Source organism: Varroa destructor, unplaced genomic scaffold (assembly GCF_002443255.2).
Source record: "Varroa destructor unplaced genomic scaffold, Vdes_3.0 BEIS01000003.1, whole genome shotgun sequence".
In the NCBI taxonomy this organism is placed as follows: Eukaryota; Metazoa; Arthropoda; class Arachnida; order Mesostigmata; family Varroidae; genus Varroa; species Varroa destructor.
Window position 1 is genome coordinate 26481275 of NW_019211456.1, and position 19050 is coordinate 26500324.

Here is a 19050-nt window from a genome sequence, read left to right on the forward strand (position 1 = left end):
TAGTTAGAATCTTCAATTACAAATTTATTATCATTACTATCATAATTTTATCGGAATTAGAATGTCTTGGCTTTTGTACCACGTTAACTTCATCGGGAAATAGAAAGTGTTTGTTTCGGTCAAAATTCATACCGAACTTAGCATTCTTTTATTGACATTGTTTCTTTTATCTTCCTCTAAAATGGACGCAGCGAACCTGGTGCGCTAGGAGAGCGAGTTGGACAGCTCACGATGATAGTTGTTGCTGTTTTTATTATCATGTCAAACAAAGCACACGTTGATTGGCGTGCTATTTTTACCGCTCGAGGGTTTCCGGCCCAACTGAAAGGGTCGCTCGCTTAGGGGTGGAACGGGAAAATTGTTAGGGAAGCGGGGGGGGGGGGGTACGAAAGGGAAGACGGACATCAACTCGGGTCAAGTCAACACCCCAGCTGTAAAGCGTCGAAAAGATGCTCACATTGAGCGCATTTGCCGAGCGCCTTCCATTTGGAACTGTATCTAAACGAATGACCTCGTAACGCTAGCATCCTACGGCGTCATGCCCGGCGCCACCTACTTCGAGGACCAGTGATGTTCTCTCCGGGTTAGGCGAGAGTGAACAGCGGAGCATTGGACATCAAGATCTCATTCTGAAATAATCCCGTCAGAGACGGAACGATCCAGAAGAGCTTTGTGCATTGAAAAACAACACAGACGAACTGGGTGACGCCATGGTCATTATTACTATAACACTATAGTCATAGTTACTGTAAGTGAATTGGCGCTCGAAAGTAAAGGTTATGTTACGATGAATAGTGGTCAGATAGAATATGGAAGCAGAATGTCATAGACAGCATTATTCTTGTAAGTTAATATTTTTAGCTTTAAGCTTGACGATAACCCATAGGCAGAATATGTTATCTGTTAAACTAAACTTTTGAAAATAAAATACCATAGTATTTAATGTCAGATAGAAATTTTGGAGGAAAGACAATAGAACGTCTCTTAATTTTCGCGATTAAGGATCTTATTCAGCTGCCCATAAAATCTTATTGACCTACTGTGGAATAATGGATTTATTATGCATTTTACGAAGCCTACGATTATAGCAATATAAGGATATTCGGGATTTGATCTATAGTGAGTATAGGGAAAATCAGTTTGATGATCGCATACACAACCGAAAGGTATTTAGCATACATTGAGAAAAATTATCATTTTTTTTTTTGAAATTTTGATTCGAATTTTGGATGAGTTCATTTTGTTTGGGGTGCTTTCAGATAGCACAACTATCTGGCATTCATCGTATCGTTAGCTTGAGGCTGACAGAGGAAATTTGCGGGGCATTCTATCCTTTGCACTGGAAAGGTCTCATGTAGAGTACGCGACAACCGATCATAGTTTTGCATTCAAGACTGAGTTCTATTGTGCATTATTTACTCCTTTCACCAAAACGTAAGGGTTTTTTTAATGTTTTAGGAAATATAATATTTGAATATATAACATACGCATTTTTGATCCATTTATTATTAATTATATTATTAATTAATAATAGAGTGAAACTTTGAAGTTTGCTTACAAACGAAAGAAATTGTAATCTTTGTGTTCCTATTTTGTAGCCTTAGTTCATTCTAAAGTTTTGACCAGAATGAAATTGATTTACTGACGGTAAATTAATAAGGCGAAAAACTACGTCACGCGGTCAGTAGACAAAACAGTGGAACACAGGAAACAGCAAAATAATAGAAATTGGGCTATGACAGCTTTCTTTGTTAGATAAAACTCCACTGTTTTTGGCCTCAGATAGCGACATTATCACCGATATCGGGGGAATGATCATCACCAATTTGCCCCATCGAAATTTGGCTGTCTGGCTTCTTTAACGACACAAAAAAAACTTAATCTCTCTTTTGATGGTTACGTGTGGCTGGTTTCCTTACAAGGGCCGACATGTGAAAGTGTCTCTTCATGAGAACTTGTACATTGTACTGCACAATTTGAGTGAATAGAGAACGTTGCTAATATGTGTGTATGTAGTAACTTACTAATTTCTGCTTGCGCTTGAAAATAAAAAAAAAAAATTAGAAAACATGCACGCTTTTTGTACTAAGTGTTTACTATTATCAGGTATGTCTGTATTATATATTGAGATATTGTTGTGCGGTAACACTGCATAATATACTTAGATGAATGATTATACGGTCTCCGCATGGACGCGTTATTTGGTATCTAATCGCGCCAAGCAACAACTTAGATTATCGAAAGAACGCCAAGCGACATAACAGTTTCATATCTTCTCTAGTTGCTAGAAATTATAATTTGGTTACCATGCAAAGTACCATTTTTGCAGATGCTTTTAGTGTGTCTAAAATTCATCTCAGAGCGATATTTATTTGAAGTATCCCATGTTCTCATTTATTATTACATCTTTATTAAACAATACTTTCGTTTACAGTGAGTCTCAGTCCCCTCTCGCCTACGCTTCCGTTTTTGAGAGAACGACCAAAATAAAAAGATACTGCTAGTAATTTTCAAGTGTTAATTGTGATTCGTTTTGACGAACTGGTGTTAATAAAAAAAAAAAAAATCATAACATAGATAGAGAAAAAAAATAAGACGTTTATAGGAATTTGCTAGATCTCTATGAATGAGTTACATTCGTTCTATCCGGAATTACATTCTACCAGCCGGAAAGTAGGGAACAGGTCGCATCCTCTTCTTTTCTGCAATGCTTATTTATATCTATAGCTCTGACGGAAATATATATATGGTCCGTCAAAATAACTTATGCCAACTTAGGAACACCTAAAGTTAGTTTAGGTTTACCTACAAGCGTTCATCAGAAACAGGGCCGATTTACAACAGCCATTTGATTTACACCGTATCAAAGTACGGAGAAGAACAGTTCCAATCGACCTGGTGCTATAGCACTATAAGCCATTTGTTAGTTGTTTGCAGTATCGAGCATCTGAAAGAAAAGCCTAAAATACAAACAAATAATATCCATGTTTTTAACTGAATCGATTATGCGTAGCCCGGTTCATAGTTACTGTATAATATTTTGTATTGTTAACAATAATACAATATGCCTTTGTCAAATTACCGTCCAGGGAAGTGGGATGTTTCACTTCAACCCTTTTGCAGGCAGTAAAAGCGTACACAGATTCGTAAATTGGATAAAAAAACAGAATCGATGCTTACCAGATGGTTATCTTGAATCCCAGATATCAGATCAGAGACCTATAGAAGAGACCCTAAAATACAGGAAGACTTTAATATTAGATATATATATATATATGACCTTTGGTTAGCGTTTAGTTCGAGGGGAAGTAGCTACGTGTTTTGGCATCGTGTACAATCATCCTATTTTATATAATGTGGCTATATATAATTAATAGTACGCTGTCGATATCCGTTAACTTTACACTGTCTATGGGCGCAACGAAGTGTTCGGACCCTTTTAGTGGCTGAAGGCTTCATATACATTGTATATAACATATTTTACTTGCGCCTACATAAAGCCGACCGAGAAAAACTGGATCGTTTTGTTGGTACGCCAGGTAAGTTTTTTTGGGCTAAGATATTAACTTCGATTCGGAACTGACAGTTCCTACCACACCGCTATACATGTAATGGCGTATAGGCTTCGGTTAAACTCGAGTAGCGCACACATCAACGATGGAATAAATAACTACGGTCGGTTCCTTAGGCTGAGAAGGGCTAGAAAGACAAGCGATCGCCATGCGGTTCGTAATTGTAATCGATTGTTGATCATCAGCCTCGTTCTCTCAGATGTACAGAGAGTCTGCGGTATCCGGTGGAACCGCGAGGTAAACCGTGTGAATAGCATCTACAGTCCACGCAGATTGCTCAAGGCTGCCTATGTTCGCGGCTTCGTATCAACTCGATAGTGGTCATGAGGCCAACCGCGATGCGTTGTGTTCTCACGTTACTCTTCGTTTTTTTTGCATCTCTTCTACGCTGCCGTTAACCACTATCTTCTTGCTCTGCTAACATCATTCGTTCCTATACATTTTTCCAGATTTTTCGCTTTATGCAATCCCACGACTCGCTGGATAGAAGTACAGCAGCAGCCACACCAAGCGACAGCAGTTAACAGGCAAGCGACAGACAACGCAGAGGCAAGAATAAAGACGTCGCCATTGAAGATCGATCGAAGACGACGCCGACCTTTTGCGTTGCGAAAAGCCTCCTTGCTGTTTTACGGTAGCCAGCTCCTAGGAGGCTGCTAGCGACTCCTTGTGACAGTGTCGAACGAGAAAGGGAATGAGAAGGATGGGCCAGCGAAAGCGAAGCAAAGGCGCCAGCAGCGAAAAAAGCAAACTGCTTCTAGGCTCCCTGTTCGAAATAGTGGGGCGTTTGTCACTGCCTCTTTCGGTCGACGACGAACGAGTGGCCATCAAACGATACTACGGCTGCTTTATCGTTACTAACAGCACTACGAGTGCGACGAGGATAGGGACGGCCGACGATAGACACGAAATGGGCGGAAAGCGACAGAGAGGCTGTGACGGTTGGGGGTTTCTGCTGCCTGATAAGCCCGACCCGTCTTTGACGGGAGATGATGTAGAGGACGAGGAGAAAGAAGAATACGAAACTGACAAAGGCTTCTGGGCAAACTTAAATTGTGAAAACGACGAAATCGGCATCGGGTGAAGAAAATAAAGCAAGTCGAGTTGAGCGTCTGCTAAGATTTAGCCGGGTGCGGTTCGGGCGATGGGGCCGGTAGTTGGAGAAGTATAGAATTATCGGTTCGTGTCAAAAAACATACATTTTGTAATTATGCTTGTATCGAAGCTGGGGTCAACAATGTTCCCTGTTGCAACGTTTTTTTTACGCAGGAGGTTTCCGATCAACGGCAGTCTTATCTTCGAAACGTGAGCGTGACTTCCTACAGCGTCAATTTCCATACAAATCTTTTTTCGAGTCCTCACAATGCTTATTGGTCGACTATTTAGCTTGCTTGTGTTACTGTCGTAACCGATGATCACACGGAACAACGTGTTCAAAACGAAAAATTTTAAATCAAACCTATACATCTTACTGATTCTTTCATTGTAGATACTGACTGAAGTCAGTACTTGAAACGAGTTCACCAGACAACAGATAACTGCTGGGGCCTTTTGCAGGTCCGTTTCCATTTACTACTGCGCAAAATGTCACCAGAGGAAAATTATGGGAACACTATAGCGTACTAGCATACTCGACCTACAAATGGCTTTATTTTGGTTATACCAGGACAGGCATGTCCATTAAGTGTGTACGTTAATGCAGCGTTTGTCGAAAGGCAGATCATTGGGTCCTGCTATTGGCTCAACATGGGTTAATTGTTTCTCGACCCTACTCTTCTATGAGTGTTTAAGAACTAGGTCAACACGGCGAGTTTACTGGCAGTTGGCCCACGTTTTCAGATCATCTCTTGTCGTTAATAATGATGTCCTTTGAACTGGACGTGTTTGCCTGTTATCACTATTACAAGGTTGGACAAGATCGTTTAAGACACCTACACCTCCTGTACAAAAGGATTATGAGGTATTAAAAAAAGGTTAGGGAAATTCAGATTGGGACCAAATGCGCGATTAGACAGTGGTTATTGCGAATAAGCAAATTCGATTAAACATGCTACAGAACCCCCATATGGACTTGTAATCAGGTAGCTCATTCATATGAGCAGCTTACGATAACTAGAGGTAAACGTTCCCCAATTAGTTTTTTTTTTTTTTCGGTAGCACAATTGGAATCGAGTCCGAATCATTACTCCTGGCGACAAAACCGATGACGACAAAACACATTGTGTGACCACAGCATAGGCACGGCCGAATTCTAAAGGAAACACAAAAGCACATTTATGTATTTTATCTAGTTGGGGGTTTCCTTAATATCTGGCAGAAATCAAACGTTTCCAATGTTCATCTGCCGTCTAATTGAACGTAGATACCGGCGGCTAGCTTGGTTCTTTTAGCTAGGAGTTCATCTTCTCGTATGGTAGTCAACCAATTTACTTGGCGACAAGTTCCCCACAATTTCTCATTTTATACGAATGATAGATATGCAAAGCAAACACACGCGATAAAATGACCATTGCACGCTCCGGTTGATAGGGTAAATCTTATCGGTAACAGCCTGTGTAACATTACGGGACGACCACTCAAACCAGGATCGTAAATAATTCAACCTTAGAAAATCTGCTTCGTCAACATAAAAAATAAACTCGATTATAATTGCTTATAGTATTAAGAACGGAAGACGGATCCGTCGTGACATCGTTCGTAGACGTTTTTTACCGTCAATGTTTCCATCGTGATATATCAATGTATCATTAGAAGATCGTCTACTCTAGAGAAAACTTACCACTAAGAAATCGTTGAATTATCAAGTAATTAGTTTCCTGTGTGGCGTTCATGGCGTGTGTTGAAAAAAAAAAACAAAAAAGTATGGTGGTTTGCTAACGTGACCTTTTCCGTCGCAATTTTCAGTCGCTGTTGTAATATCGTTCTTCGTCTGTTGGACTCCATTCCACATTCAGCGGGTGTTAGCTCAGTCGCTTTCGGACATCAGCGCAGACGACGGGGCACAAGAGCCAAACAGACAGGTATGTTAGTCACGTTGTGTTGTCATAAATGGGTCGGACCCACTATAATATGCTGTTAACGGGTTTGTCTATTATTAAACGTTTCAAATAAAAGCTTTAAAATAGCGAGATCGTTCAGTACGTTGTTATACGTCTAACCGGTTGATTTTAAAAAATAAATAAATAAAAAGGAGAAATAGTTACAAAAGCTGCCGATATAGTTATCACGCCATGGTGCTGTTGGAAAAGCCCAACACACCTCTCTGGTGGTGGGCTACGAAGCTTTGGGCTATTTGGTGGGTTAGATTCGAAGGATGTAGGTTCATGCTATACAATAGAGGTCTAAGGGCGGTATCGGCCGTGAAGCTCGAAGTGTTAATAAATAAATGGCATCACTGTCACTATTCTGAACAAAGGACCACAAACAGTTTTTATTGTGCGGAATTTATATATATATATATATATATATATATATATATATATAAAATATGTATATAAAAAACAAATGTTACTCTTTAGTCGGATCGTAATACATTTGGTACCATTTTACACGGGATTATTTATAAGTCTTGGTAATAACGCGATAGTGGTACGTAGTTAAACACCTTGCGTCACATTTTCCTTTAATCTCCTAAGAGACTGTTATATTTTTATCTTTTCCTTTTTTAGTTGCTAACTGTTTACGTGATCATTCACCACGTTTCGGGCATATCCTACTATCTCAGCGCTACGGTCAATCCAATCTTATATCAGGTACGATACAAATCCATTTATATAATATAACTATTTTCGTATAACTGCAGGAACATGGTAACTGCAGTCAGCAATGAGTGTTATGCAATAATTGTCCCGTACGCTTGATTTAAAGGAACCGCTAAGAAAATTAAGTACGCTAGATATGGGCAAACGGACCATCGACTACGGTTGGTGCGTCTCAGTTCTTTGAGATCGAGTCTTTCTGGTTTGAAAGATCGTTTGATAGTACATCGTCAATATTATGTGTCCTTTGGATAACCAAAAATTAAGACGCGATTAATAGTGGTTCTGTGTTACCCAAATAAAATATTCGAAAGGCTACCTAATTTCAAAGTCGCTATAATTTTTAGCAGGCTTACTAGCGAGCTCTTGGCTTTGGAAAAGTCTTGTAAAGTTTCGACAAATTACCTGTGAGAAAAGGCGAGCGCGCGTCGCTTCTTTTCGCGCGCAGCAGACTATCTTCGCTCTTCAAGAAGGTATCCACAACCAGAATTATATTTCGTTATCTAGCAAATTACAATAACTTTATTATCAGGTAGATACGCCTACTCTAGTTGCACAGTCCGTCCGTAAATGATACAATCTTGGCATTTTCCACAAAGTAACGAGAACAACTAACTGCGAAATTAAGCAGCTTAAAGTATTAAAAACTTAGACGTATCATTCACGAGTTTGGCTCCGCGTCTTCGATTCTTCCTTACGTTCTTCATGTTCATCAGCAGCTTCTGGCAGCTTCATATAATTTGTCACTTGGTCTTTTCGCTCTAACTTTTTCGGGCTGCCTTATTAACCAATTCTTTAACGTTTCGAACATCGCTAACACCTTTTACCTTTTTAAATATGCACCTTCACCTTCTTAAATATGTAATAAAGTAAATAGCATAAGCTGCGTCAAGACCCAGACCCAGACCCAGACCCAGACCGTAAACTTTTCCTAACTCTCTACTCATTTTTCAGTGATTTCAAGACAACTTTTCTATCCCGAATACTCTAAATATCAGATGTTCTCTCTATGGTTCCTTAGAATAGAGCCCTGTTCTTAGGTTTCTTCCTTAGATATAGATTAAATTAACTCTCCGGCTTTTCCTTTTTATTAAGGTGCCGCAATAGTCCTTAATTGATGCGAACCACAGATTATTGGGTGCAATACGATAGATACGAGTGCAGCACTTTTATGCTTTTACTACATAAATGCCTTTTGATAAGGTATGGTTTGTATGATGAGGTGTAGAGGATAGTTTTTGACATGCTGTCAGTCGTATGACCTTTATATTTAGTTAGCTTCTTTCTTTTTTATATATTTAAAACTGTAAGTGATTATTTACGTGCTCAGAATATGTTTAAGATCTCGGAATCTATTTTAATTTAGTCTACCTATTTAAGACCCCGGAATTGCCCGGCCTTAGGTATAATATCAAAGATTTGCCCCGATTAGCAGCCTAGCCAGGAATCGGCCTCAGTGAATTTACCTAGATATTCTTTGGACTTTTATAGGCTCTCCGCAGTTCTGTTGGTAAAAGTATGCAACAAATAAACGGATGTAAATGTAAAAACCGTCTATCTGTTTATTTACTCATAGCGCTCATAGGGGGTAGATAATATGATAGGCGTATTATCTGTGTAGCAGAATCGAACTCTTTCGGCAGATGTGTTACGCATGCATATTTCTATAACGCAGACGTATATCATTCTCATTGAAATGGGCGCTATATATTATATTACCAAGATAGATGAGCAGACCCATTGGCAGTGCTTGCGGAACTTACACAGAGCTATCTGGCGTTCTTACGTGATCATGAAGTTCATATAAGCAATCGCCCGATAGGTGCTTGATAATATGACACCTTTCCAATTATTATTCTGTATTTTGTGAATCTATAGGCACTGTATAAACTCATACTCTATTGCCATACCCATTATACCTACATTATAGCTATGTATGTGGACCTTCGTCACCTTACGGCGATGAAGAACGCTATTCTTCGTCGAAAAAACCTCTTATCGCCTCTTGAATTCTCCTGGTGAATGAATCTTGAATTCGATCGGTATACAATTCCCATTTCCTTTATACATAATTCTCTCGGGCTGTGTCACTATCCTGATTAACCTTATGGTGACTGACAGGCGCTCAATCAAGCGGACTCCATTTGCTGTTTCCACCAATTGATCGTGCCTTTTGGACCTCTTTCGATGCTGGCCTATTCGTTAGATTCCTGTTTTTGTTGTCGATCAAACGTAATCGTTCAAGCTTAGGAATGAACTTACCGTTCGTAGTACTAATAGCTCGATTCTTCCGTCAGAGGCATGATATAAAAAACCTTTAGTATCCATCTTCTCTTCAGCTTAACTTAAATTACGTTTATTTTGATTTTTATGAGATTTAAAATTCATTTCTCCATGCTTCGTATTAGCCTTGGACTCCATATTCTGTCCGTTTACCGTGCTGTACAGTTTTGCGCCTGCCTGTTCAGTCATTTTTTTCGACTCTAATAGACATTTTGAACACTATATTGAGATACTAGCTTACGTTAAGCTGGCGGGCTCGTTCAAATTCGAAGTTAGGGCTCTCAACGCGCACGGGATGCTTAGACGTTGTGTCAGCCTGCAAACGAAACATATGTTGAAAGTAAACCGGGCCCGGCTATTCACTGCGGTCCCGCTGTAGCAACTGTAGTATCAGTTGAGCTTCAGTGTAGATCTCAACTTGGAAATTATAGATACTTGACCTAGAGAAAGAGGAAATCTATTCGAATGCTTTTAGTTTACAGAAGAGGCTAAGCAGGCATAAGGTTATGTGCGGATATGCTAATACTATCTTAGCAAATGCATCCTGCATTTGATAGAAGAATCTAACTTGTCTTTTCACTGCTTTCTTAGGTTTTGTCTTTGAAGTTTCGTCAGGCGATGCGAGACACGTTTTTACGTTGTTGCACACATTGTTGTTGCGGGTTGTTCGCTTGTCATGGAGAGGAACAGACGTTTACGACGAACTTCTACAATAGTAGTCATCAGGCTAGCGGCTTGACGCGGAACGCATCTACTAGGTGTTCGACGATGGGGCGAAACAATTTTACCGGTAGCTGTAGAAGTTACTCACCAACGAATAGTACCATACTAGGTAGGTTCTTTTAAACACATTTTCGACACTTTCTTGGAACATATTAGCAAAAATTATCTAACAGAAACTTACACCAATCGCTGTAACGTTGTTTATTCGAATTTACAAACTGATCTTATCAACTGACATATTCTACGGTGTATAAACATTCCCATATTTGAGACAAATCGAGAACTGATAGCGGTGGCTTATATGAGCCAAAATGATCGATGTATGCAGAACTTCGTAAAATCGATTTAGTATGACATCCTCTCAATCGGCTGTTTACTTCAGATCGAAGTGGCAGTAATAAACTTAACAATCGTGGGACTCCTGTTACCGTGGCCAACAGCGACCTTCTACCCGAAAAGAGCGATAGCGTAGTACGCAGACCGCTCACGGATGCAAATGGTCTGTTGACAGTTGACGTTGCCCCGACAATAATTCAAATCCCAGAGACCAAGGACACCACCAAGAACAAGGAGAGCAAGACTAAAATGAAGGATGCAACGAATCGAGAACGGCTCATTGCACTAGCCAATAACAAGACGAACGGAAACCCACAAGTGATCGTGACGACCGAGACGTGAACCCTTCAAAGGTTAGGTACGGTAACAGCAGAGTCCTTATAGCTAAAATGAACACTTAAAAGTACCCGAAGTGCCAAATAAGATATCCATTACATATAGAGTAAAGTTTGTTTTAAGCACAATTGTTCTTAAAAACACTTATGGTTCTATAACATATATATGCGTTATGGCGGAGCTACGTCATATCTACACAACTTCGTCCCATCCTCGCATCATACTTCAAAATACATCAGAGCAAAACAGTTCAGGGATTTAGATCACTGTCGTGATCTTAACTAGACAGGTGGTGCTTTTTTGTTTCATTGTTCTCACGATGGCGAAAAGACATATACACCTGTGTCATTATCTTGGTTATTATAGAAAATAAAGCAAATGGTAGGCACGTTTAATATAATTAGTGTAACCGATCTACCAGGTAGGCTATAAATGTTTCTTTGCTCAGAGTGAATGTACCTTAATAGCGCCGATACATACGATTCAAGGACGGCTGTTGCATGCTTAATGAAGCTGAATACTGAACCACTAATATGGGGAGGCAGTGAACCAGATAGAACGACCGGGTATTTTTGTGACCTACAAACGATAATAATCTTTCGTTATTGTCTACTAATAGAACTTTAACTCAAACTCATACTTACCTGTAATAACAATTGTGAAGATAATTCAGCGTACAACATCGGTGTACGAAATGAAGCCAAGAAGAATATATAAATAACCTCTAGAACGACTATATCACAAGGAAAAACATCGTTCATTGATACATGAGGTCACTCCCTTATTCAGTAAATAGTGATAAACATATGATCAAACTAGGGTTAGACAGATTAGATATACAGACTGTGAACTGTAAATATCTTATTGAAATGAACATGGTGGAGTGAAGATAGAGCAACGGGTTGAGCAAACGCAAGTCGTTTGTGCTTGTCAATGACGAAAATAAAAATGAAACCAAGGTTTGTATCAACGATAAAAGCTACGCTGTTGAGCACATATTTATGTTGTTTTTATGCGCATACATACGCATGCAAGGACAGATTGTCATGTCGTCCTCGAAAGAAGAATAACTCCGTAAAAGGCCCGCTTTTTTCGTGGACGCCAATAATGTGTTTATTCCAGCCACTATTCTCTTCCTGTCTTAATTGAATCGTATGGAATCAAAGATGATTTGGACAAGGATGTGGAAGCTCTTTCGCTTATTGGTTATTGCGCCAAGCGAGCGCCATTTTTACGATTTTGCTGTATTACTATGACATGGACATCTTCTCCTGGTGAAACAAATTCAGGCGAACAGTTTTGCTTAGGGTGTCGTTAGTTCTGATGCGACGCTGCTACCGCTTAGCCATCATTCAGGCTGAGTCCTATAAACCTATGCGTATATAGATGAATAGCTTCAAACGAGGTGAGAATTCGACGAATTGTGACTTCTATTGTCTGAAAGAATGGTACAGGCTAAAACAGTTATGCCATTGCAATTTCGATTGCGGCGTACCAATTCAATGCCTCCGCACAAATAGCTTGCTACGTTGAGCGTATATATTTCTAATAGGAGAAGGAAATTCACAGTGAGGCCGGCTAAAAATTTCCAGTGTCGCCAAATACGCTCGATCAGTAGGTAAAGTGAACCTTAGGTACAGCCAGAGGGTCCGAGCCGTCAAAATCGTCACTGTGGAATACATAAACCGTTAAATTTGTCCAAGCTAGCCGTATTTGCAACGGTCTATTTTCGGCTCAGCAAGAGAATAACCTGAACGATACGTCGTTAGTTGAGAACGTAACGAAGACGGTCAATATCTGCCTATAGCTGGTCCTATGCGCCATTGGTGTGACGCTTCTAACTTGCATGCGGATTCTATATCCGTCTCTATATCTAGTCATATAGAAAAGAATATCCTATACCTATACTCCATGATACGGGGACCCTCGATTGACCGTTTCTCCTGCTCGGCAAGCAAAACATTAATCGACCTTGGGTGGACCTTAATTCATTCTATATACTAGAGATAGATAGATTCAGTTTAAAATAAGCTGAACTGAGACTACGTACACTAATGGTGCTTCTGTTTTTGAAGTTTCACGTCCTAGTGCCATCTAGCCTGCTTCTTACTGAATAATAGAAGCAGAAAGATAGATAACCCCTCTTACTCAGGGAAAAAAAGATTGGCCATGCGAGAGCTTCACATGTAGCTGATAACACTGTTTATCTATGTGTATTGGCGATTACTGATTTTCTAAACTGTTGTTATGCTAAGCATTATTATTATTACCCTTTAGGGAGAGAATCTATAAATGTAAATGTGTATAGAGCACCTCAAGAACCGTACAAGACACGTAAATCACACAACTTACAAAAACGTCGGGACATCGAAGCTGCGCCATCTTTAACAATATTAGAATAGGGATATGACGTAGTAACGATATGATGATGATGGATAATGCTATTATATAATACACAGTTGTACTATGCGTTAAAATGAGCTTTGATTGTGTCCTTCACCCAATCCAGGAGTAATATAGGGTCGTCTGGTGAACAGTACGACCATATTGTGTCAACCTGAATTCTGAACGATAGAAATAGCTATTTCAGGGTGCAAGGTCGTGACTTATGAAAACGTTGCCAAGCGGACGATCAGAGTTACGCTACGAGTTCAATCAGTAGAAGCTAGTTAATGAACGCTTAATAATCTTGTGTAGTTGCTAACTGAGTTTGCATTAGGTTAATTTAATGGGGTTAATTTACAAACAAACCTAAACACGGCACTCAGAGATAATAATTCGAACTGTACTCAGGATTTTGACAACAATGAAGTCGGCGTACGTGGCATCGGAGCTTGGAAAGAGCTCTTACGAACGTTGGATCCGAAAATTGGCTTTAAGACATGTTTAGTTTGGATAGAAAACAGATAATATTAAACTGTCCAACAAGATAACGTGGAACGTTAAAAATTTTTTTGTGCGTCACAGTCGGCATGCGCTACGTTACCGTCATTTCAGGCAACTAACCGTTGTCCAATGAAAGCCTACCGTACTAACGCATGGACACCAGCTAAATTTCAAATTTTATTAAACTATACTCTATTTTCTAATTCGTATAGGAAAGTTCTTATAAACAGAAGTGTAGCAGGTAACGTACACATTTCCTTTGCAGCACAATTAATGGGAAGTATAAGAAAATCTCCTCGGATCTAAGTCTTTTTTCTCAAAGTTGCAGATTTTGTTCCGCGCACACTTGAATACTTGGTCCTCTCTTCATTTCCATATACCACGTCCTATTTCTCGCTAACACTGCCGCCACTGTCAGATCCGCTTTAAAGGTCCAAATAAAATAACCTAATGTAAGAAGATTACAGCCGTTAGCCCACACATCCCTATATTCTGCCGTATAATGGTGTTATGGCAAGAAGCAGAAGAAATACACTGACAAACGTTGGATAATGCGATCTGATGAACATCGACGAGGATTTGCAGGAGACATCACTGTCACTAAACACCAATACTCACCAAGCCGTGAACTCGAATCCAGCGTAAAGTTATAAACCATCAAGTTTATTGTGATTAGATACTTGAATTCAGCTTTCAACTAAATTATGTACATAAGCCCTGCTTGCTGGACATACTTAGAATTAGTTACTAGTTCGGTGACGCATACACTACGTAAAATAGGCCCGCCAAACTGGGCATTTCTTCCTCTCTGTTTCGATATAACTCCAGCAGACCTTATGTAAAGGTAGCACTAATACGCCATTACCAACCACCTTTACAGATAGAAGATATCGTATCGGCAGCAGCATTCTTGTTTCAAATAGGCAAATTATAATTAGCTCTTATGAAAGACCAAATTTTGGCTTCTGTTAGTAGTTGTTTCACATATGCTTATATTGATAAGGTACAGCCTAGAGCTCCTCACGCAAAACAGCAAAAATGCGTTACAGGTATCTACTACTAAAACTGGTTCAGCCAAAAAGGCCTACGTACCTTTGCAGTGCACATGGCATATGCACAGAAGATCCCCCCCCCCCTCCTCAGTGACTTCGGCTAACTATTTATTTCCGAATGGCCGGGCGCCACGTTCGGATAAATACGGAAATATAGTATGTTAATGTATGTACACTATATATACATATAAATATCCATCTCAGCACAGCCAACACATGTTTTTGTAAATAGCTCAACTGTTCATTAGTACGACGGTGTCAAAATATACATATATTGAAAAGTCAAGAAAAATCAATTGTGCAGGTCAAGAATACAGCGTGAAGATACAGAAGTTAACTATCGTGATGGATGACATCCAAAGGGTCCTAGACGGTCTTGCCAGGTCCGTGAAAGCGAGACACCAAGCTCAGGAAGCAGAGGAACTAACGGATAATAGTCATGCCTATGCTGGGCCAAGGAAGTTAAAAGAAGACATACTCAAACGAGAATAACAGCAATGCTAACTATTATATCTAAATATATACCATTGAAGCTAGATCGAGAAATAGTGGTGATATTATAAATCATGTAAAATGAAATACTGGTGTATATAAAATGGGAAAAAAATACATCTATTCGCTAGGCGAAAAAAAAAACAGCATATACAAATGTGTTTTAATTTTGAGTAGATCAATACTGCCTTATATAAGCAGGTGAAGGCTATAAAGGGTATAGAACATCTTAGTGTTTAGAACTCTGATCTGGTAATGACGGAGAGAAGTACCTAGAATTGGAATTCGTCCGTGAACTTCAGTGCCTCCCTCAATCTAGGGGCGAAGCGGCCGGGCTAGCGGTCAGCCCCGTCCTAAGTTAAGCGATGCATTAGGTTTAACTTGCATTTTGCCTATAATCATTTACTAGTCTTTATTTTAAGACTAAAGAAAAGTTTGTCTGTAAAAATTAAGTTATTTAGAATACAGTGGCAATGTAAGAGAAACCAGGACCAGTATCTAATCTCATTGGCACGATCCCAGCCTTCATTGGTAGCTATACACTATACTCATGGCCACTGGGGTTGACGGAGAATAATTACAGGCTCGATGACCGAGTCCGTTTCCTTTTACACTCTAACCTAATAAATATAATTATAAACTACATAAACATAACGCATGATCGATCTATTATTTCTCATAGAAGCCTAATTCAGAGACAGAATTTTTTACGCGCAAGTTACGTGTCGTTGGCAACAAGTGAAGAAAAGGAATGGACGAGATTACAAAAAACGATACTGCCACTAAATGGATGGTATTCAAAGGCTTCGCGGTTTGGGTCGTAAAATATGTAATAAAAATAAAATAATAAACATGCTATATATAGCGGTAGCAGCTGTTTTGAAATTATTCATTTATGTAAAAACGAGAGAAAACCTTACTAAGAAAAACAAATCGTTTCGTAGGATGTCACCAAAGACAGTTCTCTGTGTTTGCTGATATCTGTGTGAGGTATCAATTTGAAGGAAAACACTAGAGAAAGACCAAGGAAAATAGCCACTACGAAATATATATTCTGCCGAAAGTAGCAGGGATTCTATTGTTGAGCAATAGAGATTATCGAATCCACAGAATAGTATTAGCAGGCATAGCATAAATGGGTTCGTGACGTCGAGTGACAAATGGTCGGACATAGCAATCCCAATCTACAAATCCCATGTCTACGCATAAATAATAGTAACGTAGGCCTTTTTTTATTAAATATTTTCAATTTACATTTGATTCTCTGCTTTTAGCCTCCAATAAGAGCTGCTATATATTCATTAATAGCTGGTCAGGCGTCATGGGTCAGAGATGTGGATCTATGATGCCTGTATCCCTTAATAAATGTAGGTTGGTCGTTTTGTTGTAATGGTTATCGCGACCGCCACTGCCATGCAATCGGTGTTCCTTTTCTGCAAACCATGAAGCTTGCTGGTGCTACCGCGCCGAACCGGACAGCAGGTCGCAGAAGCTTCCCGGCCTCAGCGGGCCCACGCCAGCGTTAGGTTGACGGAGAATATGCTGTTCTCGTTCCTGAGTGAACCATTTCTTTTCGATCTGCTTCTTTGAGAACATTCGAACAAGAGTACATGTAAATGATAACTTACTGTACGACGAAAGCTTAAAATATAGAACTATTTAGGACCGCTGATCGAACCTATATAGAACTGATAAATAATCTGAGCGATAAAATAATGAGATAATTTTTACTAAGAACGACTTTTGTTGCAACGAACTGTGTTTCGCATATTGAATTACTATGATCATGTATTACATGAGCACTCTGGAGGCCATCCAATGGTCGTCCATTCCAGGCCCTGTACAAAGCTACCTGGAATGGACTGCTAGCCTGATACGGATATCAAAAAGACTTTAGGATTCAACCCATGTGCTAATGCATGGGTCATCGTAAACTGAGGCATCCAGCCAAACTATTGCCCTCGACAACGCGCCATATGCAACTGCTCTTGAAAGCTTTGGCACAGCGCACCGTTCAGACTGAGCAGTTTTGCTGACATATACGATACCATCTGAATAGTCACTCTTTGGATTCTAACTTTGATCAATGACTGACTCTTTTATGTAAAATTCCTGGTTATTTATAGAGCCCACCGCTGCTCCTATATAAATACATTGTGACGAAAGAAAGATTCGTATTTTCTTGCAAATTAATACATTTTCGTTGATTTTTTTTTGATAGAGGAATCTTTGTGCTTCAATAGAATTTCTCACCAGTAAGTCAACATAGCTCAGATGAAATAAACATTGTCATCATTAACTGTCCCGGAGACAGCGTTCGGACGTATCTATAACACATATACAACAACAAGCAGCAAATAAGAGTAATGAATATATTCTTATCGGGACGTTCCTTATGAAGTAGCCTTGCTTCTTATATAGATGCATCCACGAGCCTAGCTGTTATTACGTTTGCCTTCTTATATTCTATGTTTATACCAGTTCAATTTAAGCTAAGGGGAAAAATTAATAAGCTGTGAATTTTTATCAAAACAAGGACCATCGCATCGCGCCTAAAGATGTAGCTTCGCCTTTATTTGCAATGATAAACTGGATTCAAGTCCCCTGTACGTACGGGTAATAAAACTGAGCCAGCTTTTAATCAGTGAGTTTTGAAGAAATCTTATTTTCGAAACAGTGAGGTATACCCATTAAAATTTGCTTGACTGCTCATAAACTTGTTTACGTTCATGGTTTTATGTAGAAGCTTATGAAGTCTGAGCATAATATTATCTACACTAAAACCGCCTATTCATCCGTTTCATAATGTTCGGAAGAGATGAGCGTCCTTTGATGATACATATGCACGCTACATGTTCTATATTGGCTTATTAATATTTGGGTGACACGAGTTGCCTACAGACACTTAGTAGAACCTGGTTTCCATTGGAATATCTGATATTTGAATTAAATATGTAAACGAATTTTCATTTTAGAGTTTAGAAAGGGGAGTAAAAATGCGCAAGATTTATTCAGAGTCATAAAGTTTCGAAGAGCATCCATAGCCTTGCTGTATATGGCGGTTGTAAGGTTGCCTCCCTACCCTTTAAAGCGCCCGTTCCGTTAGACTCTCCCATGGTTCGTTGGCATCTTCATATTGAGGGGCTTCAGGCCTAGAGATAAATACGAGAATATTGTTTCTGTTGACTGAATCAGCCCCAAAATAAAACACACTTCTACATTCTGATTAAGTTATCTTTTCCTGACATGTGAGATAGAGAAAGATTGCAGCTTTCCTAACTATAAATATATGTATATATACATATATATATATGGCGAGTACGATTTTCTTTATTATAGCTTATTTTTGAAAAGACATTATGGTTTTTGTGCGTGCCCTTTGACTGACGACAGAGTGGTGGAAATACAATAGTTGTACATGTTAGATAACCAATTGCTGTAGCATGCATGTGGAAAATGGCCAGGAAAAGGATATCAGAGGAAAATACTTTTGCTTATGTTATTATCAGAAGTAGCCGGTGGCGTACAAATCATCAGACTGTTCGGAAAGGACGTTCGGACAGAATAGTAATGTCTAGACATTTACAGCTCGATTTTTTAGACGCAAAGGCC

General features: G+C 39.4%; 1 protein-coding gene and 1 long non-coding RNA gene across 2 annotated transcripts in view; one reads left to right on the top strand and one right to left on the bottom strand.

Annotated features, from left to right (window-relative positions):
* The window catches only part of LOC111247765 (pyrokinin-1 receptor-like), a 32343-nt gene extending 20337 nt beyond the window's left edge, over positions 1-12006 (top strand). Inside the window, exons 3-6 of the mRNA XM_022799083.2 lie at positions 6477-6592; positions 7241-7324; positions 10205-10445; positions 10719-12006. Coding sequence (XP_022654818.1) covers positions 6477-6592; positions 7241-7324; positions 10205-10445; positions 10719-11014 — 737 coding nt within the window. The 3' untranslated portion in view covers positions 11015-12006. The remainder of the gene's footprint in view (positions 1-6476; positions 6593-7240; positions 7325-10204; positions 10446-10718) is intronic.
* The window catches only part of LOC147756735 (uncharacterized), a 52429-nt gene continuing 35786 nt past the window's right edge, over positions 2408-19050 (bottom strand). The window contains exons 2-3 of the long non-coding RNA XR_015323092.1: positions 3181-3233; positions 2408-2960 (exon numbers count right to left, since the gene is read on the bottom strand). This is a non-coding gene — a long non-coding RNA (uncharacterized LOC147756735). The remainder of the gene's footprint in view (positions 2961-3180; positions 3234-19050) is intronic.